The 23,856-nt window shown below is 44.9% G+C and overlaps 1 protein-coding gene across 2 annotated transcripts in view; it reads right to left on the reverse strand.

Moving 5' to 3' along the window:
• The window catches only part of HCN4 (hyperpolarization activated cyclic nucleotide gated potassium channel 4), a 136,293-nt gene that overhangs the window by 88,410 nt on the left and 24,027 nt on the right, over positions 1–23,856 (reverse strand). For both annotated transcript variants that reach the window (XM_079953172.1, XM_079953171.1), the window contains exon 2: positions 423–846. In XM_079953172.1, coding sequence (XP_079809298.1) covers positions 423–846 — 424 coding nt within the window. The remainder of the gene's footprint in view (positions 1–422; positions 847–23,856) is intronic.

Below are 23,856 nucleotides of genomic sequence, written 5' to 3' on the forward strand. Positions count from 1 at the left end.
GACCAGATGCAAAAGGATAACTCAGTTTTGCTTTGTTTTGCACCAATTGCTGCATCTATGAGCCATCCACTGGGATGCTCTGCACATACAATTACAAATCTACATCTGGGTTACTGCAGACCAGGGATTCTAGCAGTGCGTTTTGAAGAGAGAAAGAACAGATTTGTTGTTGCTGCTTGTTTTAGACCACTGGGAGTCAGAGAAACCATTCCCAACACATTGCAAATGATCCAGCTGTCTGCTGGCTGATCCCAATCTACCCACCCTGGGCCTATAGTGTAGATGGCAGCAGGAAAACCCACTGGTCAAGACACTTCAGCTCTCAAAATGTGCAGCCGCCTGGCCCCAGGGCCCTTCCCCTTCCCCTTCCCAAGAGAAGCCAGGCTCCTGCTCTCAGGATGGCCAGCCCAGCTCTTGCTCACCTCCTCCCACTGATGGATGTAGCGTATGAGCCTGGAAAGCCTCAGTAGCCGCAAGAGGCTAAGGATTTTGGTGAAGCGCACGATCCGCAGGGCTCGGGCCGTCTTGTAAACCTCCGAATCGATGCGCGTCTCCACAATCAGGAAAATGTAGTCCACTGGGATGGAGGAGATAAAATCCACCACGAACCAGCTCTTGAGGTACTTCATCTTAATCCTCTGCGGGTCAAGGATGATCTCCGTGTTGTCTTCCACCACAATCCCCGTGCGGAAATTGAGGACCAGGTCAATGAGGAAGAAGGTGTCCGAGACCACGTTGAAAACAATCCATGGGGTGGTGTTCTCGTCCTTGAAGAAGGTGATGCCCACCGGGATGATGATCAGGTTGCCAACCATCAGGAGCAGCATTGTCAAGTCCCAGTAAAACCTAGTCAGCAAGACAGAGAAATGGGAAATGAGAGAAGGACAGACCTGTGTGGCTGTCAGGCTTCAAGGAATCGGCTTTCTCCCCCTTTTGGCAGTAGATAAGCAGAACAAAGGGAAAGGTGTCTTCTTACCAGTTATAAACTTTAATGATCACAGTGAGAAAACAAAGAATCCATTTCCTAGGAATGAAGGTGCTCCCAATTAAGAGTTCCACCCACTTCCTCCCTGGTCACCCATGTCACTACCGTGTCTTGTAACCTGATCTTGTAACCACTGGACTTTCTGTGCTGCCACCTTATCTGCTCTCCTTGACCTTGGGCTGAGCAGATGAACACTTTCCAGAGACGGTGAGTCTGTTAACTCTCTCCCCCAGTGCTTCTCCTCCTAGCTGTACTTCCCAGTACTTCAAGTACTTCAGAACCTTCTGAGCTCTGCAAACCGCTGTTCCAAATCTATACTGTCCTCCTGATCCTGGGAAGATTCAGAATCCTGATCAGGAGCAGGGGGAGGGGGAGACAGTGCAGCCCTCCTCAGCACAGTCCCTGGCAGTGGCCTAGTAGAGAAAGGGCTAAGTAGATTTCAGGCTTTGGGGATCAGCTTTGCTTTTCATTAGAACCCCCAAAGGTCCACAGATTGGAGAATAAGAACATAACAAGAGACCTGCTGGATCAGACCAAAAGGATAAGTTGCCCAGTAATCTGTCCTCATAGCAGGTCCCATCAGTGGTTGCTGGTGCCCATTTCAACTGGTAGGGGATAAGGCAGTGGGTGCAGCCAAAGCCCATGACAGGCAGAGCCAACTAATTCTGGTTTTAGCCCCATTCTCCTTCCTGATGAGGGCAACACTGAAACTAAGGATGGAGGAAGTGCATAGGCAGTTCCACCCCCCAGAGTGGTTGTAAGTTGGACAGCAGGCAGCTAGCAGCTGGTTGGAGGCAGACTAAAGTTCACAGGGCAGTGCCCCATTTGCCCCAAGTGACCCAGTCTCCATGGGGTCCAGTCAAGAAAACCCTGTATCTCTTTCTCCAAAAGGGTAGGGGTGGAGCCCAGAAATACAATGGGGACTGCGGTATGATAAGGTCAAAGCACATAAAGCGTTTAAAAATCATATTGTCAGAAAAGCACTGTTTAACGTCTGGATAAGACATAAGGACTTGCTCGAAAATAAAACCCCAAGGTGGTTGTCACCAATGGAAGCGAAGGCTCAGAAAAAGCTCAATATGGAGGCCAAATGGCTGAAATATTGGGAAATTCTGGAACAAGAGGGAGATAGATTAAAACTACAGAGTTTTGAAAAACTAAAAAATAGAGTGCGAGATTGGCTCCATTATTATCAAATAACGGAGGCATATAATCTGGACAAAAAAATTGGCTTCCAAGTGGAAAAATCAAAATTGGAAATAGAACTGTTAGATCCCAAAAGTAAGAACTTGTCAAGAATGTATAACTTGCTGTTGAAATGGAACACTCAGGATGAAACGGTGAAATCTGCTATGATTAAATGGGCACAAGATGTTGGACATAATATTATGATGGCTGACTGGGAACAGTTATGGGCCACAGGTATGAAATTTACGGCATGTAACGCCTTAAGAGAGACTATAATGAAAATGATATACAGGTGGTACATGACACCAGTCAAGCTTGCAAAAATTTATCATTTGCCCGATAATAAATGTTGGAAATGTAAAGAGACTGAAGGCACATTCTTTCACCTTTGGTGGACATGCCCAAGGATTAAGACTTTCTGGGAAATGATCTATAATGAAATGAAAAAGGTATTTAAATATACTTTTCTGAAGAAACCAGAGGCCTTTCTCCTGGGCACGGTCGGCCAATTGGTGCCAAAGAAGGATAGAACTTTATGTATGCTACAACAGCAGCAAGAATACTTATTGCAAATTACTGGAAGACACAAGATCTACCCACCCGGGAAGAATGGCAGATGAAGGTGATGGACTTCATGGAACTGACGGAAATGACTGGCAGAATCCGAGACCAGGGAGAAGAGTCGGTGGAAGAAGATTGGAAGAAATTTAAAGTTTATCTACAGAAACATTGTAAAATTAAGGAATGTTAGAAGGAGGCTGGAATGAAGTCATGTGGCTTTAGCAGAAATATTATAAAGGATTAAGTAAAAATAGATTGTTAATGGATGAAAGGAGGAAAGCTAAAGTTACATTATATTAAGATAAATTATGGGATAAAAATTGGGAAAGATGGAAAGGATTTGCTGAAATAGCTAACTGAACTAGAATACAAAAAAGGGAGGTGCGAGGAGGTCAAGGAAACAAGCAAATGAAAGATAAGTTATGGGAAGGTTCGTTGTGTTTTTTAATTGTTTCTATTTTTCTGTTTTTCTGTTTTTTATAAATTTTTTTCTATTTTTTTCCTATTCTTTTTTTTCATTATTGTGATGTGTTGTCAAGTTTTTGTTTAACTTGGAGTTATCTCTTTCTCTTTTTGTAACATTTAAAACTTTAATAAATATTATTTAAAAAAAAATACAATGGGGACTGCAACTATTGCTACCTGTCTTCATTCGGACAGCCATAGCTTTACAGCTTGCTAATCAAGTGGCATGGGACGCGAGTGGCGCTGTGGTCTAAACCACTGAGCCTCTTGGGCTTGCTGATCAGAAGGTTGGCGGTTCAAGTCCCTGTGACGGGGTGAGCTCCCGTTGCTTTGGCCCAGCTCCTGTCAACCTAGCAGTTTGAAAGCACACCAGTGCAAGTAGATAAATAGGTACCGCTCTGGTGTGAAGATAAATGGTGTTTCCATATGCTGCTCTGGTTTTGGTGTTCTATTGTGCCAGAAGTGGCTTAGTCATGTGGGCCACATGACCCGGACAACTGTCTGTGGACAAACGCCGGCTCCCTCGGCCTGTAAAGTGAGATGAGGGCCACAACCCCAGAGTCATCCGTGACTGGACTTAATTGTCAGGGGTCCTTCACCTTTACCTTAATCGAGTGGCAAAGTTGAGTGAGGGTTTTTGTTTTTTGCTTACTAAAAAGGTATAAACTTCCTGTACTTTATACAAGACTATAGCCAGAGCTATTCCTCCACAGATGTACACCAGGTGTGGGGAACCTTTGGCCCTCCAGATATAGCTGAACTACAACTCCCATCATCCCTGGCCACTGGCCATGCTTGCCGGGGCTGATGGAGGACATCGTGCAACAACATCTGGAAGGCCACACCTGATGTACACAGACCGGAACTTCTAGAAATTGCATTTCAGAGTGCTTGGCATGCTTAACACATTACCAAATTGACAGCGAACTGCAATTTATTTCCCATGCTTAGTTTTCTCAAGGAAAACATGTTAGATCAATGGAAATGCACTTAAATTATTAGTTGCTTAGGGAGCCTATAATACACACACATTACTTTCAGTTAATCCCCTATAGCTACTCCATCTTCCAACTTATTTAAAATAGATGATGGGATTTGTAATAAGTATAGCTTTCAAGAGACTGCAGGTCAGCCGCCAACCAGCCGCCGCCGCCGTGTCATGTAAAAACTCAGAAGGCAACAATATCCTAGGAAAGAGCTTCTCAAAGAAGATTCATGTACCACCAGGGATTTCACCAATATTTGCCCTATGCTTTGACATGAAGCTAATCTTCTTTAGATGCCCAGCATGTTACAGGAAGGGTGCAAATTGCATTTTCTCCCACAACCCCCTCATAATACTGAACTCGGGGCCATACAATGAAGCTGAATGCTGGAAGATTCAGGACAGACCAAAGGAAGGAGTTCTTCACACAATGGCACTGAAGTATGGAATTTGCTCCCACAAGAGGGACTGATGAACATCCACTTGGACGGCTTTAAAAGACAAATTTGTGAGAAGCTAACGATGGCTTGCAAGCCACAATGACTGTGTTCTGCTTCCATTGTTGGAGGAAATCTACTTCTGAATGCCAGTTGCTTTAAATCCCAAACGCGGAGAAGGCTGTTGTGCTCAGTTTCTTATTTGGGGCTTCCCATGGGCATCTGGTTGGCTGGCTAGGATGATGGATTCAGATGGACCACTGGCCTGGATCCAGCCAGTGGCGTAGCGTGGGGGTGCAGGTGGGGCCGGCTGCACCGGGCGCAATATCTGGGGGTTAGGGTTAGGGGTAGGGTTAGGGGCGCAAATCCAGGGTTAGGGGGCGCAAATTACTTGCCTTGCCCCGGGTGCTGACAACCCACGCTACGCCACTGGATCCAGCAGGCCTTTTCTGATGTTCTTATTACAGCATGTCCCTTGTGAACAATCAGTTGACCACGGACAGCACTTGGTAGCTTCTATAAAATACTTCCCCCAATAGTCCTCATGACAAGAGGGATGGCCTCTTAAAAACAGACTATCTATAGACACGACACTTTTTATTGACCCAAACTGATGCCACCACAAGCTTTAAGAGCCTTTCCTATCCTTCCCCTATTAACCAAAGTGAAAGCTTTGTGTGAAACTTGGCTTTGTCTCAAAGAACAGTCTGGGTTACAGCTTGCTGTTTGCCTGAAGTTAGGCACAGCATGAACACAACATGCTAAGTCAAACCATGGTTTGGTTCACAGCAGCAAAGCAGGAAGGCCAAGAGAGGAGCTCAGCAGCTGTGATCCCCTCTCAGGAACCTGTGTGTTTGCACTAAGCCACAGTTTTGTTAAAAGTCTCGTGTGACAACCTCTGCTTTCACCTAAAAGAAGCAGCAGCAAGTCTGTTGCCCTCATACAGATGTAGAAATAGATATGATAAAATCTCAGAAGTGTGTGTGAATAAGATCTCCAGTGTTCAGGTGCTGGAACTTTGGTTCTGACTCCCACTGGTCACAACTTGGCTTTGACCATGGGTGCAGCAAGATGGAAGAGATTACCAAAACAGTTGTGGTTGAGGTTTGGGGTTGTTGAGGTTTAGGGTGTTATTCTTTTACAAGGCATTCTATTAAATTCTGACCTAAACACACTGATCAGTCTATTCCCAGTAAATCTTTTTTTGCTGTTTGTTGGTAGAGCAAGTGCTTTCTTAAATCTATATTTATCACCAGGCATTCCCAAAAAAGAAAGAAGTACAAGTCATTATCCTGCTAACTGAAATATCAGGAATCTCTAGAGAGCTAGTTTGCTCAGCACACTCGTTCAGAAACTCCATTGCCCTAAATTTGAAATGTTACATGCCTATTTTTAATTTTTTAAAAAGAAAACCCTGGCTTACTTTGCTCTCCTTATTTTGTCATCATCAACAACACTGGCCAAGAGAGCAGGGAGCTGGTGGGGAGCCTAAAATGCTACAGATTATTTATTTCTTTAATATATTTACAGGCCACCTTTCTGCCATAATAGCTTGCTCAAAGTGCCTCTATCTTGCCAGGGTTCAAGCACAGCTTGTTTTTCCTCATCCATCTCACCACTGGGTCCAAACAATGGCTCAGGGACTGCATGGCCTCTCCTGGTTCAGACGTTATGGAGAAGAACATCTTCAGCATGCGGATGGCAGCTTGCCCCAAAACCCCTAATGACCACTCCCAGAGGCTTCCTATAGATGTTAAGTATGACTGGTGATAAAGATAGTGCCATGCAGCACCCCATCAATAGCCGAAAAGGCGCTGTTCCAATGCTATTCTCTTGAAGGTAGGGTTGGAACCACTGTAAATACTCCAGTTCCCATTCCCTGGAGCCAGTCCAGGAGGATACCGTGGCCATGGCATCACAAGCCAGAGACTGATTAAGGAGCAGGTAATATGCACAATGGGACACGGGTGCCGCTGTTGGTTAAACCACAGAGCCTAGGACTTGCCGATCAGAAGGTCGGCGGTTCGAATCCCCGTGCCGGGGTAAGCTCCCACTGCTTGATCCCAGCTCCTGCCAACATAGCAGTTCAAAAGCACGTCAAAGTGCAAGTAGATAAATAGGTACCACTCCAGCGGGAAGGTAAACGGCGTTTCCGTGCGCTGCTCTGGTTTGCTAGAAGTGGCTTAGTTATGCTGGCCACAAGACCCAGAAGCTATATGCCGGCTCCCTTGGCCAATAAAGCGAGATGAGCTCCGCAACCCCAGAGTCGGTCACGACTGGACCTAATGGTCAGGGGTCCCTTTACCTTTAATATGCACAATATGTACTGTCTTCCCCTGCCTCTCATTCAGGATGAATCCCCAACAAACCAAGCTTCTCTTCAACCAGGCTCTCACCTGGGTGAGAGCCACAGGTCTGTCTCCCAAAGTTCCTGGCCTTCAATTCTATATTCTGACAGTGGGGGCTCCCCTGCCCCATGACTCCCCAAAGGTGCAAACCCCTTTGGGGACAACCCCGCTACTGCAGACAGGGTCCTTTGCTATCGTCAGGAGTTCCTAGACCACACAAACATCCCAACTCTAACAACTCAGCCAAAAATCAACAGTCAGCTCCGTCTCCCAGAGAACTCTGATGATGGTAGCCCTGTGAGGAAAATGGGAACGGTAGCTCCATCTCAGAGTATTAGTATTTATAGTAATGTACTCCCTCATTATGGGATACGGGTGGCACTGTGGTCTAAACCACAAAGCCTAGGGCTTGCTGATCAGAAGGTCGGCGGTTCAAATCCCCGCGATGGGGTGAGCTCCCGTTGTTCGGTCCCTGCTCCTGCCAACCTAGCAGTTCGAAAGCACATCAAAGTGCAAGTAGGTAAATAGGTACCGCTCCGGCGGGAAGGTAAACGGTGCTTCCGTGTGCTGCTCTGGTTCGCCGGAAGTGGCTTAGTCATGCTGGCCACATGACCCAGAAGCTGTACACCGGCTCCCTTGGCCAGTAAAGCGAGATGAGCGCCGCAAGCGCAGAGTCATCCATAATGGACCTAACGGTCAGGGGTCCCTTTACCTTTACCTTACTCCCTCATTAGTATTTGTAGTAAGGATTAAAGTCTTATCAAATGCATGTAGGTTTCTTGTTTATCTGAACAGCGCCCCCTCCTTTTTTTGTGGATGGCAAGACAGCCTTGGAAACAACACAGTTGTGCTCTTTGAAATGCAAGGCAATCACATTTCCAAAAAAATCCAAGAGAAAGGGCAAAATTGTGATTCGGTGTCGCTGCCCACACCAATGCGAGTGTAGGTGGCACTCAGTCTTGGCAACTGTTCCCAAAACATTCCAAAATGGGGACACTGAAGGAGAATGCTATCAGAAGTCACCAGCTGAAGTCCTTGTAAACAGGCCACCCAAAACATATGGAAATGTATGGGCAGATTCTTCCAAAAACTTTAAAACCAGGCTTATCTCAGCAGGATGTGCCACTGTGAGGGGAATAGGGGCTCCTAGCAACTGTCCTGGCCCTTACAGTTCCCAAGATTCTTTGATGGCCAGCCATGACTGTTTATAAAGTGGCATTGAATACATTACTGAAATGTATTGTGCAGATGAAGCCTAAGTGATGATGCAACAAGCCTTGCTACAGAAAGTCAACACGGCTCCTACAACTGTAAAACTTGCACAGGTTTTCGCAGCTAGCCTTTTCAAGTTCTTTGAAGATGTCGGGAAGAATAAGGACAAGGTGAATTCCAGTAGACCGGAGCTGAAGAACCTCTTGGACTCTCTACCAGTGTTTCTTAAACTTGTGTCCCCAACTGTTGTTGGACTACAACTTCCTTCATCCCTAACTATCAGGACCAGTGGCCAGGGATGATGGGAGTTGTTGTCCAACAGTAGCCGGGGACTCGGCTTTGAGAAACACTGTGGGCCTAACCAGCCCACAAGACTCTCCCCAGTCAACACTTCATAACCTTCTTGACTGTTTGGCTGGAATGCAACCTGGGCCTTTGATGATGTCTCTTGCTTGCCATGATGGAGAGATATGCATGTGGGGAGTGTGTGTGGATGCCTCTCACCTTTGTGTGGCTGGACTGTACCTTACTGAGAAAAAAGAAGAGTCACATCCATTGCTCCAACTATTACACCTTCAGCCTTCTGGACATTCCATCTGTGCACACTAGTCATCAGCATATGGTCCCTGGGAGTATGGTAACAAGGAAATCTGGCCCTTGGGATGAAAAAGGTTTCCCAACCCTGTGGTTGTATCTAAATTCTACCGTGAGTAGACCCATTGAAATTAATTGACCTACTCTGAGTATGACTTTCCTTTTGGGAATTATAGGGACAAAACTACCCAGACATCTATGCGACTCCAGTGACAAGAATGTTACTTGCCCCAAAATGGAAAGAAGAAGTCCCAGCGAAAGAAGAATGGATACAAAAACTAATGGAATATGCAGAAATGGTGAAACTTACTGGAAAAATAAGAAATCAAGATAACAAACATTTTATAAAAGAAGGGAAATGGTTTATTGGATATTTACAAATAAACTGTAAACAGATAAGAATATTGGCAGGATTATGGTAGTAACCGGAAGTCCTATAAGAGTATATATTTAAAGTAGATGAATAAATGAGTAAATTAAGTTCACTTGGAATATGCAGAAAATATAAAAAATAAATTTAAGGAACTGCAGAAAGAGGGGGAAGGAAGTCGAGTTTTGAAATGTTAAAATGATTGTAAAATTATTGAAATGTATAAAACTGAAAATCATAAAAAGAGTATGACTATTACTGCAAACACTCCATTGTATAAAGGTAAAGGTAAACGGACCCCTGACCATTAGGTCCAGTTGTGACCGACTCTGGGGTTGCGGCGCTCATTTCGCTTTATTGGCCGAGGGAGCCAGCGTACAGCTTCTTGGTCATGTGGCCAGCATGACTAAGCCGCTTCTGGTGAACCAGAGCAGCGCACGGAAATGCCGTTTACCTTCCCGCCGGAGCGGTACCTATTTATCTACTTGCACTTTGACATGCTTTCGAACTGCAAGGTTGGCAGGAGCAGCGACTGAGCAGCGGGAGCTTACCCCATCGCGGGGATTTGAACCACCGACCTTCTGATCGGCAAGCCCTAGGCTCTGTGGTTTAACCCACAGTGCCACCCACGTCCCCGCTCCGTTGTATACCTGGACTTAAAAAAGCACACTAACCTATGATAGCATTCAGGTGCAAGACAAACACTTCCTCATTCCAACAGGCATTCTAAGGCAGTTTTATGGTACCTTTTCATTGTACTCTGTATGGTTTATTTTTATGTACATTACTCACAAATGCTAATGATTAAGTGGCATAGAAATGCATAAAATAAAGCACTCTTCCACTGTCTCTCGAGACAGACAGATGCCAACTAAACACACACATATATAAAGTAAAGTAAAAAGGTAAACATACCAACTGGGAGGACAGGAGATTTAGAAATTGGATAATCTCATGAATGGAACCAGTGCCTACTGAATGCAGTGCAACTTGCCTTCACTGCCAGTTTTAAAGAATGCCACACGCAAGCCATGGCTGAAAAGGATCAACTGAGAGCACACTCTAAGCCATGTGCTGCCAGGCCCTGTTTAAATGTGGAATGCCAGCCACACTACTTTCGGAAGGAATTGGGTCCACATCGGATGTCATATGACACCCAGGTGATTGACAGGCGGGCAAACACATGTGGCCCACAGAGGTTTGGTCACTTTTGTTTTTGTTTTTATTAATTTTTTAAAAGAATTTTTCTTTTACAAATTATATAAACACACTCATATTCAAAATGATAAACAATTTTTTTAGACTTCCCCCCGCCCCCTCCGCAATCCTCATACTTTTATATTTATTCCACATTTCCTTTATAACTGTATTGCCAGTTTGTAAATCTTTACAGCTCTTTTCCCTTTTACAATACCCTTTCTCATTCACAAAGCCTCTTTAAAACCAACTAGCGTTGTCTGCTCATCACAAATATTTTCCAGATAAATCGTAAACTTTCTCCAGTCCTGAGTGAACTTGTGGTCTTTTTGGTATCTAATTTTTCCTGTCAATTTGTCTAGTTCAACAAAGTCTATCAGTTTCCGTCTCCATTCTTCCAATGTCAGTAGTTCTTCTTGTTTCCATTTTTGGGCCATTAAGATTCTTGCCACAGTCACTGCATATTGAAAAAGTTTATAGTCACTTCTATTGATTTCTCTTCCTGTGATTCCCAACAAAAAGGCTTCTGGTTTCTTCACAAACGTATATTTAAACATCTTTTTCAACTCATTATATATCATTTCCTAGAAACCTTTTACTTTCTTACACTCCCACCACATATGGTAAAACGACCCTTCCCTTTCCTTACACTTCCAACATTTATTACAGGTTTTATACATTTTTGCTAGTTTAACGGGAGTGATATACCATCTATATACCATTTTCATAATGTTTTCCTTTATCGTCATACATGCAGTGAATTTCATGTTTTCCTTCCATACTTTCTCCCAATCTGCTAGTTGTATATTATAACCAAAGTCCCTGGCCCAATGTATCATAACCGATTTAACTTCTTCGTCTTTTCTTTGCCATTCCAATAGCATTTTGTACATTTTTGACAGTACCTTATAATCATTGTTTATTATTTCTTTTTGAAATCTAGACTCTCCTTCAATATATCTCCTCTCTTTACAATCCTTTTTAAACATTTCATTTGTTTGGAAGTAGTGCAACCAATCATATACATATTTTTTGACTTGTTCATATGGCTTCAATTTCCACTTCCCCCCTTCTTTAATTACAATATCTCCATAAGTCATCCATTCCTCTCTCATGTTTATCTTTTTGACACTCATGACCTCCAGTGGGGATAACCAATGAGGTACATTCGGTTCCAAAATATTTTGGTACCTGTCCCATATTTCTATTAGGGCACCTCTAAAAATGTGATTGGCAAAACCTTTATGAACTTTCTTCTTCCCCAACCATAAATATGCGTGCCAACCAAACCTGTTGTCAAACCCTTCTAGATCCAATAATTTATTGTTTTTTAGTGTTATCCAGTCCTTTAACCAACAGAGACAAGATGCTTCATAATAAAGTTTCAGGTCTGGCAGGGCGAAGCCACCTCTTTCCTTCGCGTCAGTTAGTAACTTAAATTGTATTCTTGGCTTTTTGCCCTGCCAGATATATCTTGAAATCATTCTTTGCCACTCTTTGAAGATCTTTGTCCCCTTGATTATTGGGATCATTTGAAATAAGAACAACATCTTTGGAAGCACGCTCATCTTAATTGAAGAAATTCTGCCCCAGAAAGATAATTTCATCCTACTCCACACTTCAAGGTCTCTCTTTATACTATTCCAAGTTGTCACATAATTGTTTTGAAATAAATCAATATTTTTTTGGGTTAACCATATTCCTAAATATTTTACCTTCTTCACCACTTCCATCTCTGTTTCTCTTTGCACTTCTTCTGTTAGACTTTGATCCATATTCTTCACCATTAATTTAGTTTTCCTTTCGTTTAATACAAATCCGGCCACCCTTCCAAATTGATCAATTTCTTTTATAACTTCGTTTAAACTACTTATCGGATCTTCAGGTTTGGTCACTTTTGGATCCAGGCCACGAACCACAGATGGGAGAGGAATTGCTGCTTCCTTACATCTCTATTTGGAGAGCTGCTCAGAGTATGCAATTCTGGGATGGTTTAAAGTGAGCTTCTTATTATGTCCCTAATAACAAAGATCTTGTCGCTTGGTACAGACATCTTTTTTCCCCTTTTCAATTTGTTTTTTCTGGCCTCATATTTATGAGACAGAAACTGGATGGGTAATTATATATAACAGCTTGACACGGTATAGTGAATAAGCAAATGCTATGATTAACATTCTGAGCAAAAAACAGGCATTCTAATTATTGATAATGTTAATTTCTAATGGAATACGGTTCGGAATAGAGAGAAGGTGACTGGGTGATGCACAGATTGCTCCAAATGTTCCCAATTCAGGTTGCCACAGAGGGACCAGTCAGCTTCCTCCCACAGATGCACTATTTCAGCTGTAGTTGTGTTCTAACTAGATTGGGATATTGTCTTTTGATAAGACCTTTAGTGCAGCCCTGCCTTCCCCACCTCATATCCTTCAGGTGTTTCAGACTACAGTCCCCACCTTCCTTGATCACGGGCCCTGCTGGCTGAGGCTGCTGGGAGTTGTAGTCCAACGACACCGAGAGGGCGCCAGTTCAGGAAGGCTAGTGCATCCAAACAGCCCTATGAGTAGGTTTAGTGACAATCGCGGGACGTTCCTGGAGAGCACATGTAGCCATTGCACCCTGTGGAAGCTAAGCAGAACCAGGTCTGTCCACTGCCTTGAGTTCCATGATGGATGAATGTTTGGTTATAAATATACCAAATAAGCAAGACAAAATAAACGACTCGCAGCTTTAGATTTGCTTAACAGTTTTTACAAACAAACAAACCACCCTGATACGCAAGGGCAACGCCGTTTGACAAGTACATTTAATTCACTGAACTGCACTTTGTGCTTCTCAACATCCCACACGTTCCAAGGCTGCCGATTACTAATAGATTCACCCCCAATGTTTTGTCTGATTGTTCAGAGCAGACTCATTCACATTACACATAGCAAATATGCACCCACGGGCAAGGAATGCTGAGACACAAAACAGAACAGCTGCCAATTACATAGCTGTGGCACAGCGCAACTGGCATTGGATCAGCACACATTTTTCATTTCTCCTTCTCTGCCTTCAGCAGACAGAACTGAGGCCTGTGCACAGGTCTCCAGCCGGGACAGGGGATGCAAAGGAAAATCCTTCCTAGCCTGGGAAGCAGGAGCAGTCAGCCATAGAAGGATCAATCACGTTGCTAATTCCACGTTAAGGATCATTGGGAAAGGGGTGGAAAATGAAACCGCCTTTATAGAAATCTATGGCGCTCATGGAATATCAGAGGACATTTCTAGCCACTGCACATCAAGAAAAATGCTGGAGAGCTGAACAACATGTAGAAAAGGGCAAAACGACCAGGGGACTCCTGGAAAATGATCAGGGGACTCCTGTACAAAGAGAGATTACGGCGTTGGAGAAATTTCATTTAGAAAAATGGTATGGGGGGGCACATGAAATTATGTATGGTGCCAAGAGCAAGTCAGCAGTAAATCTCACCGAGCAAGTTGCGGTTAACTCCTTAATAACAAAAACAGGATCTGCACAAGAGTGTCAGGCCTAATGAACACAGAAACTCATCTTCAGCAGGTCTTGCTCCCATGAAGCAGTTGATGAGACTGAAGGTCCCTGCCTCCCTATAGCTGTCTGAGTCCCCACCTCTCCAGTGTTTCTCCCAAGCAATCTGAGACTGTGTGAAGCTAACTTCTCCTCCGCCCTCTTAATGCCTCTCCTGGTTCTGAGAAGCCAGGGAGAAGAGGAGCTCCTTGCAGCAGGAGGGGGAGACACCCGTGCCTCTTCACCAGCCGGACTCATTTCTGCCTCTTGGCTTCCCTCCTCTCCTGCTTCTGATTCTGTACTTCTCTCTCCCACAGACTCCTCCTGCTCACTAAACCCTGTTACCTCTTCAGCTTCCAACACCTCCTCTTCCCAGTCTTCTGTCTTTGGCCACTCATCATCATCCCACCACCAATCCCCTGGCTCTGAGCCTTCTTCTCTTGGGGTTCCCCAGCTGGTTACTCCCATCATTCCTCTGCATCCAACCAGTCCATGACGAAGTTTGAAGAAAGTGGGTGGAGAGAAGTGTTTTTCCCTTTCTCATACTAGAGTGTGGGGTCCCTGGAGGAAGCTGATTCCTCCATAAAGAGGAACATAGAGAGCTGCCTTATACTGAATGAGACCATTGGCCCATTTAGCTCAGTATTCTCTACACTGAGCTCCCCAGGGTTTCTGGTAGGTTTCTCTTCCAGCCTCCCTGGAGATGCCAGGGATTGAAACTGGGACCTTGTGCACACAAAGCAGATGCGCTACCACTGAATACAGACAAAAGGTAGTGCTTCACACAAGCTAATGGTGATGGCCCACCAGCTGAGATGGCTTTTAAAGGGAACTAGACAGATTGATTGTATCATTGGCTTTATGCTAGCTCTGAGATCAGAGGCAGAAGGATCTGGCCATCATGGGAAAGAGGGTGCTGGACTCCACCCATCCATTCACATGCTCAGAAACCGCCATGCATATGGCAAGGCTCATCTTAAGTACCCATCAATATAGGCTTTTTGTCAGAAATCAAGGTAAGGCTTTCCCACATTTATTGTTGGAAGTGCCAGAAGCTAGATATTTCCCCCTCCTGGAAAATGTATTTCTGTTTGATCTGCCCCACCTTGCACCTTCCCTTGAGTGTCTTTGCCTAGCTGGAATATCTCCTTGGACAATGATAACGCATTTTGCTTGAAAGGATGAAGAATAGAGAGTGGTGTGTGGAAATAGGCTGCTGTACAAATGTAACAGCTGCATTTGTTGCTCTGACCACTTTTGCCTCTGCCTCCTCCAGCCACTGGCATGTGGCCCCCAGAAGATTGCCCAAAAGAAAATAAGGCCCTCCGGCTGGAAAAGGTCCCCCAACTCTGTACAGTGGTGCATCGCAAGACGAAATTAATCCGTTCCGTGAGTCTCTTTGTATAGCGGTTTTTTCGTCTTGCGAAGCAAGCCCATTGACAGCTTAGCGGATTAGCGCTATTAGCGGTTTAGCGGCTTTTAGTGGCTTTTAGCGGCTTATCAGCTTAGCGGATCAGCTGATAAGTGGCTTAGCTGCTTAGAAAAAGGGGAAAAAGGGGGGGGGACCCACAGGAACTCGCAAGACATTTCGTCTTGCGAAGCAAGCCCATAGGGAAATTCGTTTTGCGAAGTGCCTCCAAAACGGAAAACCCTTTCGTCTAGCGGGTTTTCCGTCTTGCGAGGCATTCGTCTTGCGGGGCACCACTGTACTAGCTAATATTGCAGTAGGATTCTAACCTTTCAATGTGGCAAATTCAAGAGTTTGTATTGAAAAAGCAAGAAGGAGAGAACCAACTCAAGTAAAAATTTCTGTGCAATATTGTAACTTTCTACAATCACACAACCGCGGGATTCACAGTAAATTAGGTCACAAACTAGTTGCTACCACTCTGTCCGATTTTCCTTATTTAATTAGAGACATGAGGGGATTTTTATTGGGAGCGCAGCATGCAGAGAGAAGACAATGGACCATCTCCTCCCCTGCTATGATGTCAATGAAAATTGTCCATGCTGCAGTTAAGCTAATGAGGGATGGAAAACACCTCCCATTTTTCCTAATCCTAACTGCAGCATGGAGGGGGGAGGACTTCAGAAAGCAGGGGGTCTTAATGATGCAAGCTCCACCCATCCACCCACATGCTCAGAAACTGCCATGCATAGATCTCTGGAGAGTCACCCCGATAACAGAAGGCAGATCACAGCTGCTAGCCTTGGGCCAGTGGAGTGAATTCAGCTAGCTGAGAAGACAACTTGCTTCGCTCTTGGCCAACACAAGAGCCATCAGGCAGGACAACTCTATACCAACCCTCTCCTTGGTTGCCTACTGAAGTGGGGGGTAGGGATTGGGCTTTGAGGAGCCATGTTCGTGGTGCTTGTTGCCCTACGTAACTATCCTTTTGGAATCAAGAAGGAGATGAACAAATGGATCTTGAAAGGATGATTTGAACTGTGAAGGCAGAAGTCCTTTTTCATATAACTTCAACACCCAAAATCCATACACACACACACACACACACCAGCCAACACATACATACATAGGAATCTGCCTTATATTGAGTCAGACCAACTGACCACTTAGCTTACATACACTGACTGGCAGTGACTCTGGACAGTTTCCAGGAGGGCTCTCTCCCAGTCCTAGCTGGAGACACCTGGGATTGAACCTGGGACCTTCTGCATGCAATCCAGATGTTCTACCTCTTGGCTATGGTTCTTTGGATTAATTCCGGGAGTGAAGAAACACCTTTCTCTTCACCACTGAAAGGCTCATTGGGGGAGAGGAACATTAAAGCCCCATTATTTATCCGTTGACCTTACCTTGTTATTGTTAATCAGGTAAGAGAGGCAAACATCATTCCCATTTTACAGACGGAAAGCCAAGGAGAAAAAGAGAGAGAGCGCTTGCTATGGGTCTAACGGAGTCTAAGGCCAAATCAGAATTTGAATTGAGAACTCTTTAGCTTAAATTGCAAGCTACTAGCTTCTGGTTTAAAATGCAATATACAGATCTCAAGAGAGGAAAGGCAGGCTACATCTGGCTCTCTTCCTCCCTGTCTAGGTCTGATTGTTCATATCACACACTTATTAATGGCTTATCTAAGCTAACAAAACAAAAATGTAATCATGCCAAGCCAGAGGGGAACACACGGCTTTGTTTGTCAAAGCTGGCACTGGCAAAAATATATCTCTTTATTAGCATAAGGACTCATAAGCAGCTTCTTTAGAAATCGTCAAGCACCAGGGAGAGACATGTGTTTTGCCATTTGGAAGCTGAAGGCAGATGAAAACAAATCAGACCATCAGTGCTGATGGAAGTTATTGTTGTTATTTTTCTCTCTCTCAAATCTGAAACGGAGGGGCAAAAATGGAGGTTTGCCTACCATTATGAGGCGGGCTTTACAATCTCTTGAATTTCATTTCCAAGCCCCAAAGGATTAGATGACATCTAACAGAAGATGCCAAATCATGGAGCATTTGTGAGCTGATTTAAATAAAAAAGCTTCTTCTAAAACTACTCTTACACCTCATTGTTCAAGGTGTAGTCCAGGTCCTCATTGCGTCAAGAAACACCTCCTTCTGTAGGAGACATAAGCATCTCTCCATCTGTTCATTGGGAGCCCCCTCCATATTCCATCCATTAGATCAAGGATGGAGAGACGTTGTTCAGTTTGAGGGCGAGATTCTCTCGTGGACCACAGTCCAGTGGTGGGCAGGGCCAGAGGCTATGGATCTGACTCTTCCTTATGTATAGCAAGCTATATTTCAACCACAGGGAAGTCTGAGGGTTTTATATACATATCCTCCAGGCAGGCAGTGTGCCTCATCAGATTTCAAGGACACATGCCAGTCAGGCACAAGGACCTGAGGGTTGTGTGGAGCGGGGTTCATGATGCTCAGGAGAGTCTCAGTGGCAGGACAAAATATCATGGAGGGTTGCATTTGGCCTGAGGTTCTTCACACTTGCTCCACAGGGAAGCTACAAGCCACAGTGGCTATGTTCTGCCTCTGCTATCAGAGTCAGCATGCTTCTGACTGCCAGCTGCTAGGAATCACAGGTGGACAGAGTGCTGTTGTGCTCAGGTCCTGTTTGGGGCTTCCCAGAGGCATTTTGCTGACCACTGCAAGAGCAGGATGCTGGACGAGATGGTGGAAAAAAGGTAAAGTACCCCTGGATGGTCAAGTCCAGTCAAAGGCAACTACAGGGTTCCAGAACTCATCTGGCTTTCAGGCTGAGGGAGTTGGTGTTTGTCCACAGACAGTTTTTCAGGTCATGTGGCCAGAGGACTAAACCGCTTCTGGTGCAACGGGACACTATGACGGAAACCAGAGCATATGGAAATGCTGTTTACCTTCCCACCACAGTGGTACCTATTTATCTACTTGCACTGGAGGAGGAGGAGGAGTATGGATTTGATATCCCGCTTTATCACTACCCTAAGGAGCCTCAAAGTGGCTAACAACCTTCTTTCCCTTCCTCCACCACAACAAACACTCTGTGAGGTGAGTGGGGCTGAGAGACTTCAGAGAAGTGTGACTAGCCCAAGGTCACCCAGCAGCTGCATGTGGAAGAGCGGGGAAGCAAACCTGGTTCACCAGATTACGAGTCCACCGCTCTTAACCACTACACCACACTGGCGTGCTTTCGAACTGCTAGGTTGGCAGAAGCTGGGACTGAGCAACGGGAGCTCACCCCATCGCGGGGATTTGAACCACCGACCTTCTGATCGGCAAGCCCAAGAAGCTCAGTGGTTTAGACCACAGTGCCACCCGCATCCCTACGAGATGAACTGTGACCTGATGCAGCAGGCTCTTCTTGTGTTTAAAGACCTGTTTGTGTGGTTCTGTCTTACCTTGTTTTTATCCTACCTGAAAACACCGGAGCTTTGACACTATTCCATTGTTTCATCGGCTATTTCCCACCTTTTAAAAACGCAGGTTGTAATTCCTAAATGACTTATTGTTTTAACTGATATTGCTTCAATTGCCTGTTACTATCATTATTATTGCAAAGTGCTTAGAGAAACATAGTTTAAGAGTCATATGCAAGCATTGGACATAAACAATACAAACAAAATGAGGTATAGCATTCCTAGAAACGTACAGCTTCAGAACTTAGGTGACAAACTATCTACACGGTGTTGCTCTGGCTTTTCCTTGCACCTAGAAAACTAGCAATTGAGGGCTGTAACTAAGATAAAGCCCTTAGTTCAATTTGCAGCTTGAAATAAAGTCCAGACATTATTCCTATATCCATAGTCACACCTGGCATGGAAAGCTACCAAGACTGCCAGTTTCAGAATGACAGATTGTGCTATATTGCTTCCGACTGACACATATATTTTTTTTATTTGAAATATAATAACATATCTTGCCTTCCCAAACATTTGGTCCATAATCAGCTCGAACTTCCCCTTCCCCTCGACATCCAGCCCTTTTTCATCAAAGTATGGTTCCAATTCCAAATGTCTTTCCACCCACCCAGAGACATGTGCACTGCTTCTGATTCCACATTTATTATCTTCTGCTGAGAGGGTAAATATTCCTACAGGCAGATCCTGAATAATGACATTTTACTCTTGCCCACTTACTCCCCAAGACTCAAGGAAAACTCAATTGCTTAATTTGAAATGTGACAGACACTTTTCAATTGTCTCTGCCTCACATACCTCTGCATGTGCCTAAATCCAGGGCAGCCCTATAGGGAAACACGGTGTACCATCCACTGCCACAGGAAGGTATGGTGGGACCCTCTGCCACTGCGGGGAGGTGCAGCAAGGCCCTCTGCCACTCCAGATATATTTCGTGATATATCAAGATATCATGATATTTAGCTGGTGATATATCATGATGTTGAAGACCAGATATTGCCCAAGCCCACTCTATATGGCCGTCAGGCCACACACTCACTTGAGCCACACTCCTTACTAATTTTGCCTTGCACCCTCCTTGAATGTTGTTGCCTGGGTGGAAAGTGTCCTTGTGTCTCTGAGGATTCTTCTCGCTTGTCCAGATAGAAGCTAGAGAAGGATCTGTGAGTGTGAGGAATGTAACCTAATCAGTCTGAAAAAGTTCTTTACCCATGTTCTCTTTGAATGGTTGTCCCATCTGCACTATAAATTGTCATATCACTTTGAACAGTCATGGCTTCCCCCAAAGAATGCTGCAAAGTAGAGTTTGTTATGGCTGCTGAGAATTGTTAGGAGACCCCGATTCCCCAATTCCACAGATCTCAGAGCTCCCTGGGAAGAGGAATTGATTGCTAACCACTCCAGGGACGTTGGAAATTGAACCTGAGACCTTCTGAATGCAAAGCATATGCTCTGCCACTGACCTATGGACCTTCTCAAATCACACCACACACTGCAGCAGTTTCTAAATCTGACCACAGGACTGCACTCTATTGATTTAACGATGATTCAGCCTTTGGCAGCTTAAAAAAAGAGATGCATTTACTATGTGATAATGAGCACTCAATGACTTCATACACACTGGTTTCAGTATGGTCCAGGAGGCTGTATATTTTAGTTAACTGTCTTGAATTATCGACTTGACAGAAGTGCATTGTTCTGATAGAAAAGGATTAGGTTCCATTAATCTTAAAATAAGGCAAACCAGCCCATCATTTTTGTTAAACAATGCAAACATGGCCCATAGATTAATATCTTCGCCAAGGAGGAAAGTATGGTCCAAATGTTGTAGATCATCTGCGACAGTGGGGTGGGGGTGCAGGTGGAATTTGTGGGCATTTCAGAAGAGCATGAATACCCAAGCAACTCATGCGAGGCTGTAAGAAGAACATGGCAAGGTATGGGCATGGGCGAGACCTCCCTTGTCATGATCCAGGTAAGGCAGAAGTCTAGCGAGAGCTGATCTGCCAAAATACCAGAGCAGCTAAGTTTCACCTGGCAGACAGACAAGCAGATGGTGCCTGGATAGCTTGATGTACCAAACCAAGCAGTTCAAACTGCAGGGCAGCAGGTACAGTACCTATATTACCACCAAGGGCTGCAGGACCTTGGACAGCTCCAAAGGCAGCACCTGGAAAGAGTGACAAGCTCAAGCACTCTCTCCCCTTCTTGCTGGCCTGAGTCTTTGCAGTTTGTTAAACCAGTTTTCCAATGTAAAACCAGGAAGCTGTGGTTTATGTGGTCCACCCAAACAGGGCTTGCAAACTATGGTTTGATCCTGATGTGCAATATCAGCACCCTTTCCTTGAGATGTCTGACTTGGCCACAGTGACATGTGCCTTTGTTACATCCCGTTTGGATTACTGAAACATGTTCTACATGGAGCTGCCCTTTGAGAGTGCTCAGAAACTCCAGCTGGTTCAAGGAGCAGCAGCCAGACTGTTGACTGGGGCTGGTTATAGGGAGCAAATGACTCCCTTGCTACAAGAGCTCCACTGACTACCAGGCTGTTTCTGGGCAGAATTCAAAGTGCTGCTTTTTACCTATACAGTGGTACCTTGGGTTACAGATGCTTCAGGTTACAGACTCTGCTAACCCAGAAATAGTACCTCGGGTTAAGAACTTTGCTTCAGGATGAGAACAGCAGCAGTGGGAGGCCCCATTAGCTAAAGTGGTTAAGAACAGTTTCAGGTTAAGAACGGACCTCCAGAACGAATTAAGTTCTTAACCCAAGGTACCACTGTAAAGCTCTACACCATGGGTAGAAAAACTAAGGCCCGGGGGCCGGATCCGGCCCAAGCACCTTCTAAATCCAGCCCGCGGATGATCCGGGAATAAGCGTGTTTTTACATGAGTAGAATGTGTCCTTTTATTTAAAATGTATCTCTGGGTTATTGGTGGAGCATAGGAATTTGTTCATATATTTCCCTTCAAAATATAGTCCAGCCCCCCACAAGTTCTGAGGGACAGTGGACCGGCCCCCTGCTGAAAATGTTTGCTGACCCCTGCTCTACACGGCTTAGGCCTCAGTCATTTGAAATACTGTATTTCCTCCTTTGAACCTGCCTGGGTTTTGAGATTTTCAGGGGAGGCCCTTTTCTCGGTCCCACCACCCTCACAGGGACGCTTGGTGAGGACCCAGTACAGGGCCTTTTCAGTGGCTGCTCTCAGACTCTGAAACTCCCTTCCTGGAGATGCTAGACTGGCTCCCTCTTTGTTGTCCTTCCACTGGCAGGTGAAGACCTTCTTGCTCCAACAGGCTTTGAGGAACTGACTGCTTTTGATGAAAGGCTGGTGTCATGCTGTTTTTATTGGCACTGTGGTCTAAACTACTGAGCCTCTTGGGCTTGCGATCAGAAGGTTGGCGGTTCAAATCCCCACAACAGACTGAGTTCCCGTTGCTCAGTCCCAGCTCCTGCCAACCTAGCAGTTCAAAAGCACACCAGTGCAAGTAGTTAAATAGTTACCACTGTGGCGGGAAGGCCAACGGCATTTCCGTGCACTCTGGTTTCCATCACGGTGTTCCGCTGTGCCAAAAGTGGTTTAGTCCTGCTGGCCACATGACCTGGAAAGCTCTCTGTGAACAAACGCCAGCTTCCTCGGCCTGAAGCGAGATGAGTGCCGCACCCCATTGCCACCTTTGACTGGACTTAACCTTCCAGGGGTCCTCTACCCTTACCTTTTTTATTATAATTACTGGTGTGATTTTAACAAATTTTCAATATGCATATAGTTTTAATTCTATCAGTGTTTGTTTTTTAATTATTGATTTTCTGTTTTTAGCCGTTCCTATTTTTATGTGTAAGCCACCTTGAGTCCCATCAGGGGAAAAGGTGTGGTATAATAATAATAATAATAATAATAATAATAATATACGGTAGGTCAGAAGCCTTGACTTTAGATGCCAATTTAAATAAGATAATTCACTTCCTGCTGTTCTAATGCATTAGAAGTAATCTCAGGGTTCAAATAAGTTTTGCCTATGACCAGACTATAATACAGTGGTACCTCGGGTTAAGAACTTAATTCATTCTGGAGGTCCGTTCTTAACCTGAAACTGTTCTTAACCTGAGGTACCACTTTAGCTATGGGGCCTGCCACTGCGCAATTTCTGTTCTCATCCTGAAGCAAAGTTCTTAACCCGAGGTACTATTTCTGGGTTAGCAGAGTCTGTAACCTGAAGCGTCTGTAACCTGGTGTCTGTAACCTGAGGTGCCACTGTATTAGGTCTCTGAATAATGAGGGACCTTTTCAGCAAACAACTGTGATTTAAAACCTTCTCATATTAAACAAACATTTTGCTAAGTCAGGGGTAACCGACGTCATGTCCACCAGATATAGCTGGACTCCAATAACCATCTTCCTTGAACACTGGGCCATGCTGGCTGGGGCTGCTGGGTGTTGTAGTCCAAAAACATCCATGAATGCAGCACATTAGCCATCCCTGTGTTAAGTGATGCATGGCCTAGATCCCAAGGCTCAGCATAAGAAGCAACTGTCTGCTCTGATGGGCTCCCAGTCTTGCAAAAATCTCTTTCTGCCCTTGCTACAAAGGAAGGACTGCAGTTCAATGGCAGAACATCTGCTTTCCAGGCAGAAGGGCCCCGGATGGCATCTCCAGGGCATTAGTCCATGGCATCTCTTGGAATCCTGAAGACCCATCCCCAGTCAATGTAGGCAATAATGAATTAGATGGACCATCTGACTCTGCGTAAGGCAGCTTCGCATGTTCCAGGACCCTTCAACTGTTGTTGTTGTTGTTTAGTCCTTTAGTCGTGTCCGACTCTTTGTGACCCCATGGACCAGAGCACGCCAGGCACTTCTGTCTTCCACTGCCTCCCGCAGTTTGGTCAAACTCATGCTGGTAGCTTCAAGAACACTGTCCAACCATCTCGTCCTCTGTCGTCCCCTTCTCCTTGTGCCCTCCATCTTTCCCAGTATCAGGGTCTTTTCCAGGGAGTCTTCTCTTCTCATGAGGTGGCCAAAGTATTGGAGTCTCAGCTTCAGGATCTGGCCTTCCAGTGAGCACTCAGGGCTGAGTTCCTTCAGAATGGATAGGTTTGATCTTCTTGCAGTCCA

Source organism: Podarcis cretensis (assembly GCF_951804945.1).
Source record: "Podarcis cretensis genome assembly, chromosome: 14".
Taxonomy (NCBI): Eukaryota; Metazoa; Chordata; class Lepidosauria; order Squamata; family Lacertidae; genus Podarcis; species Podarcis cretensis.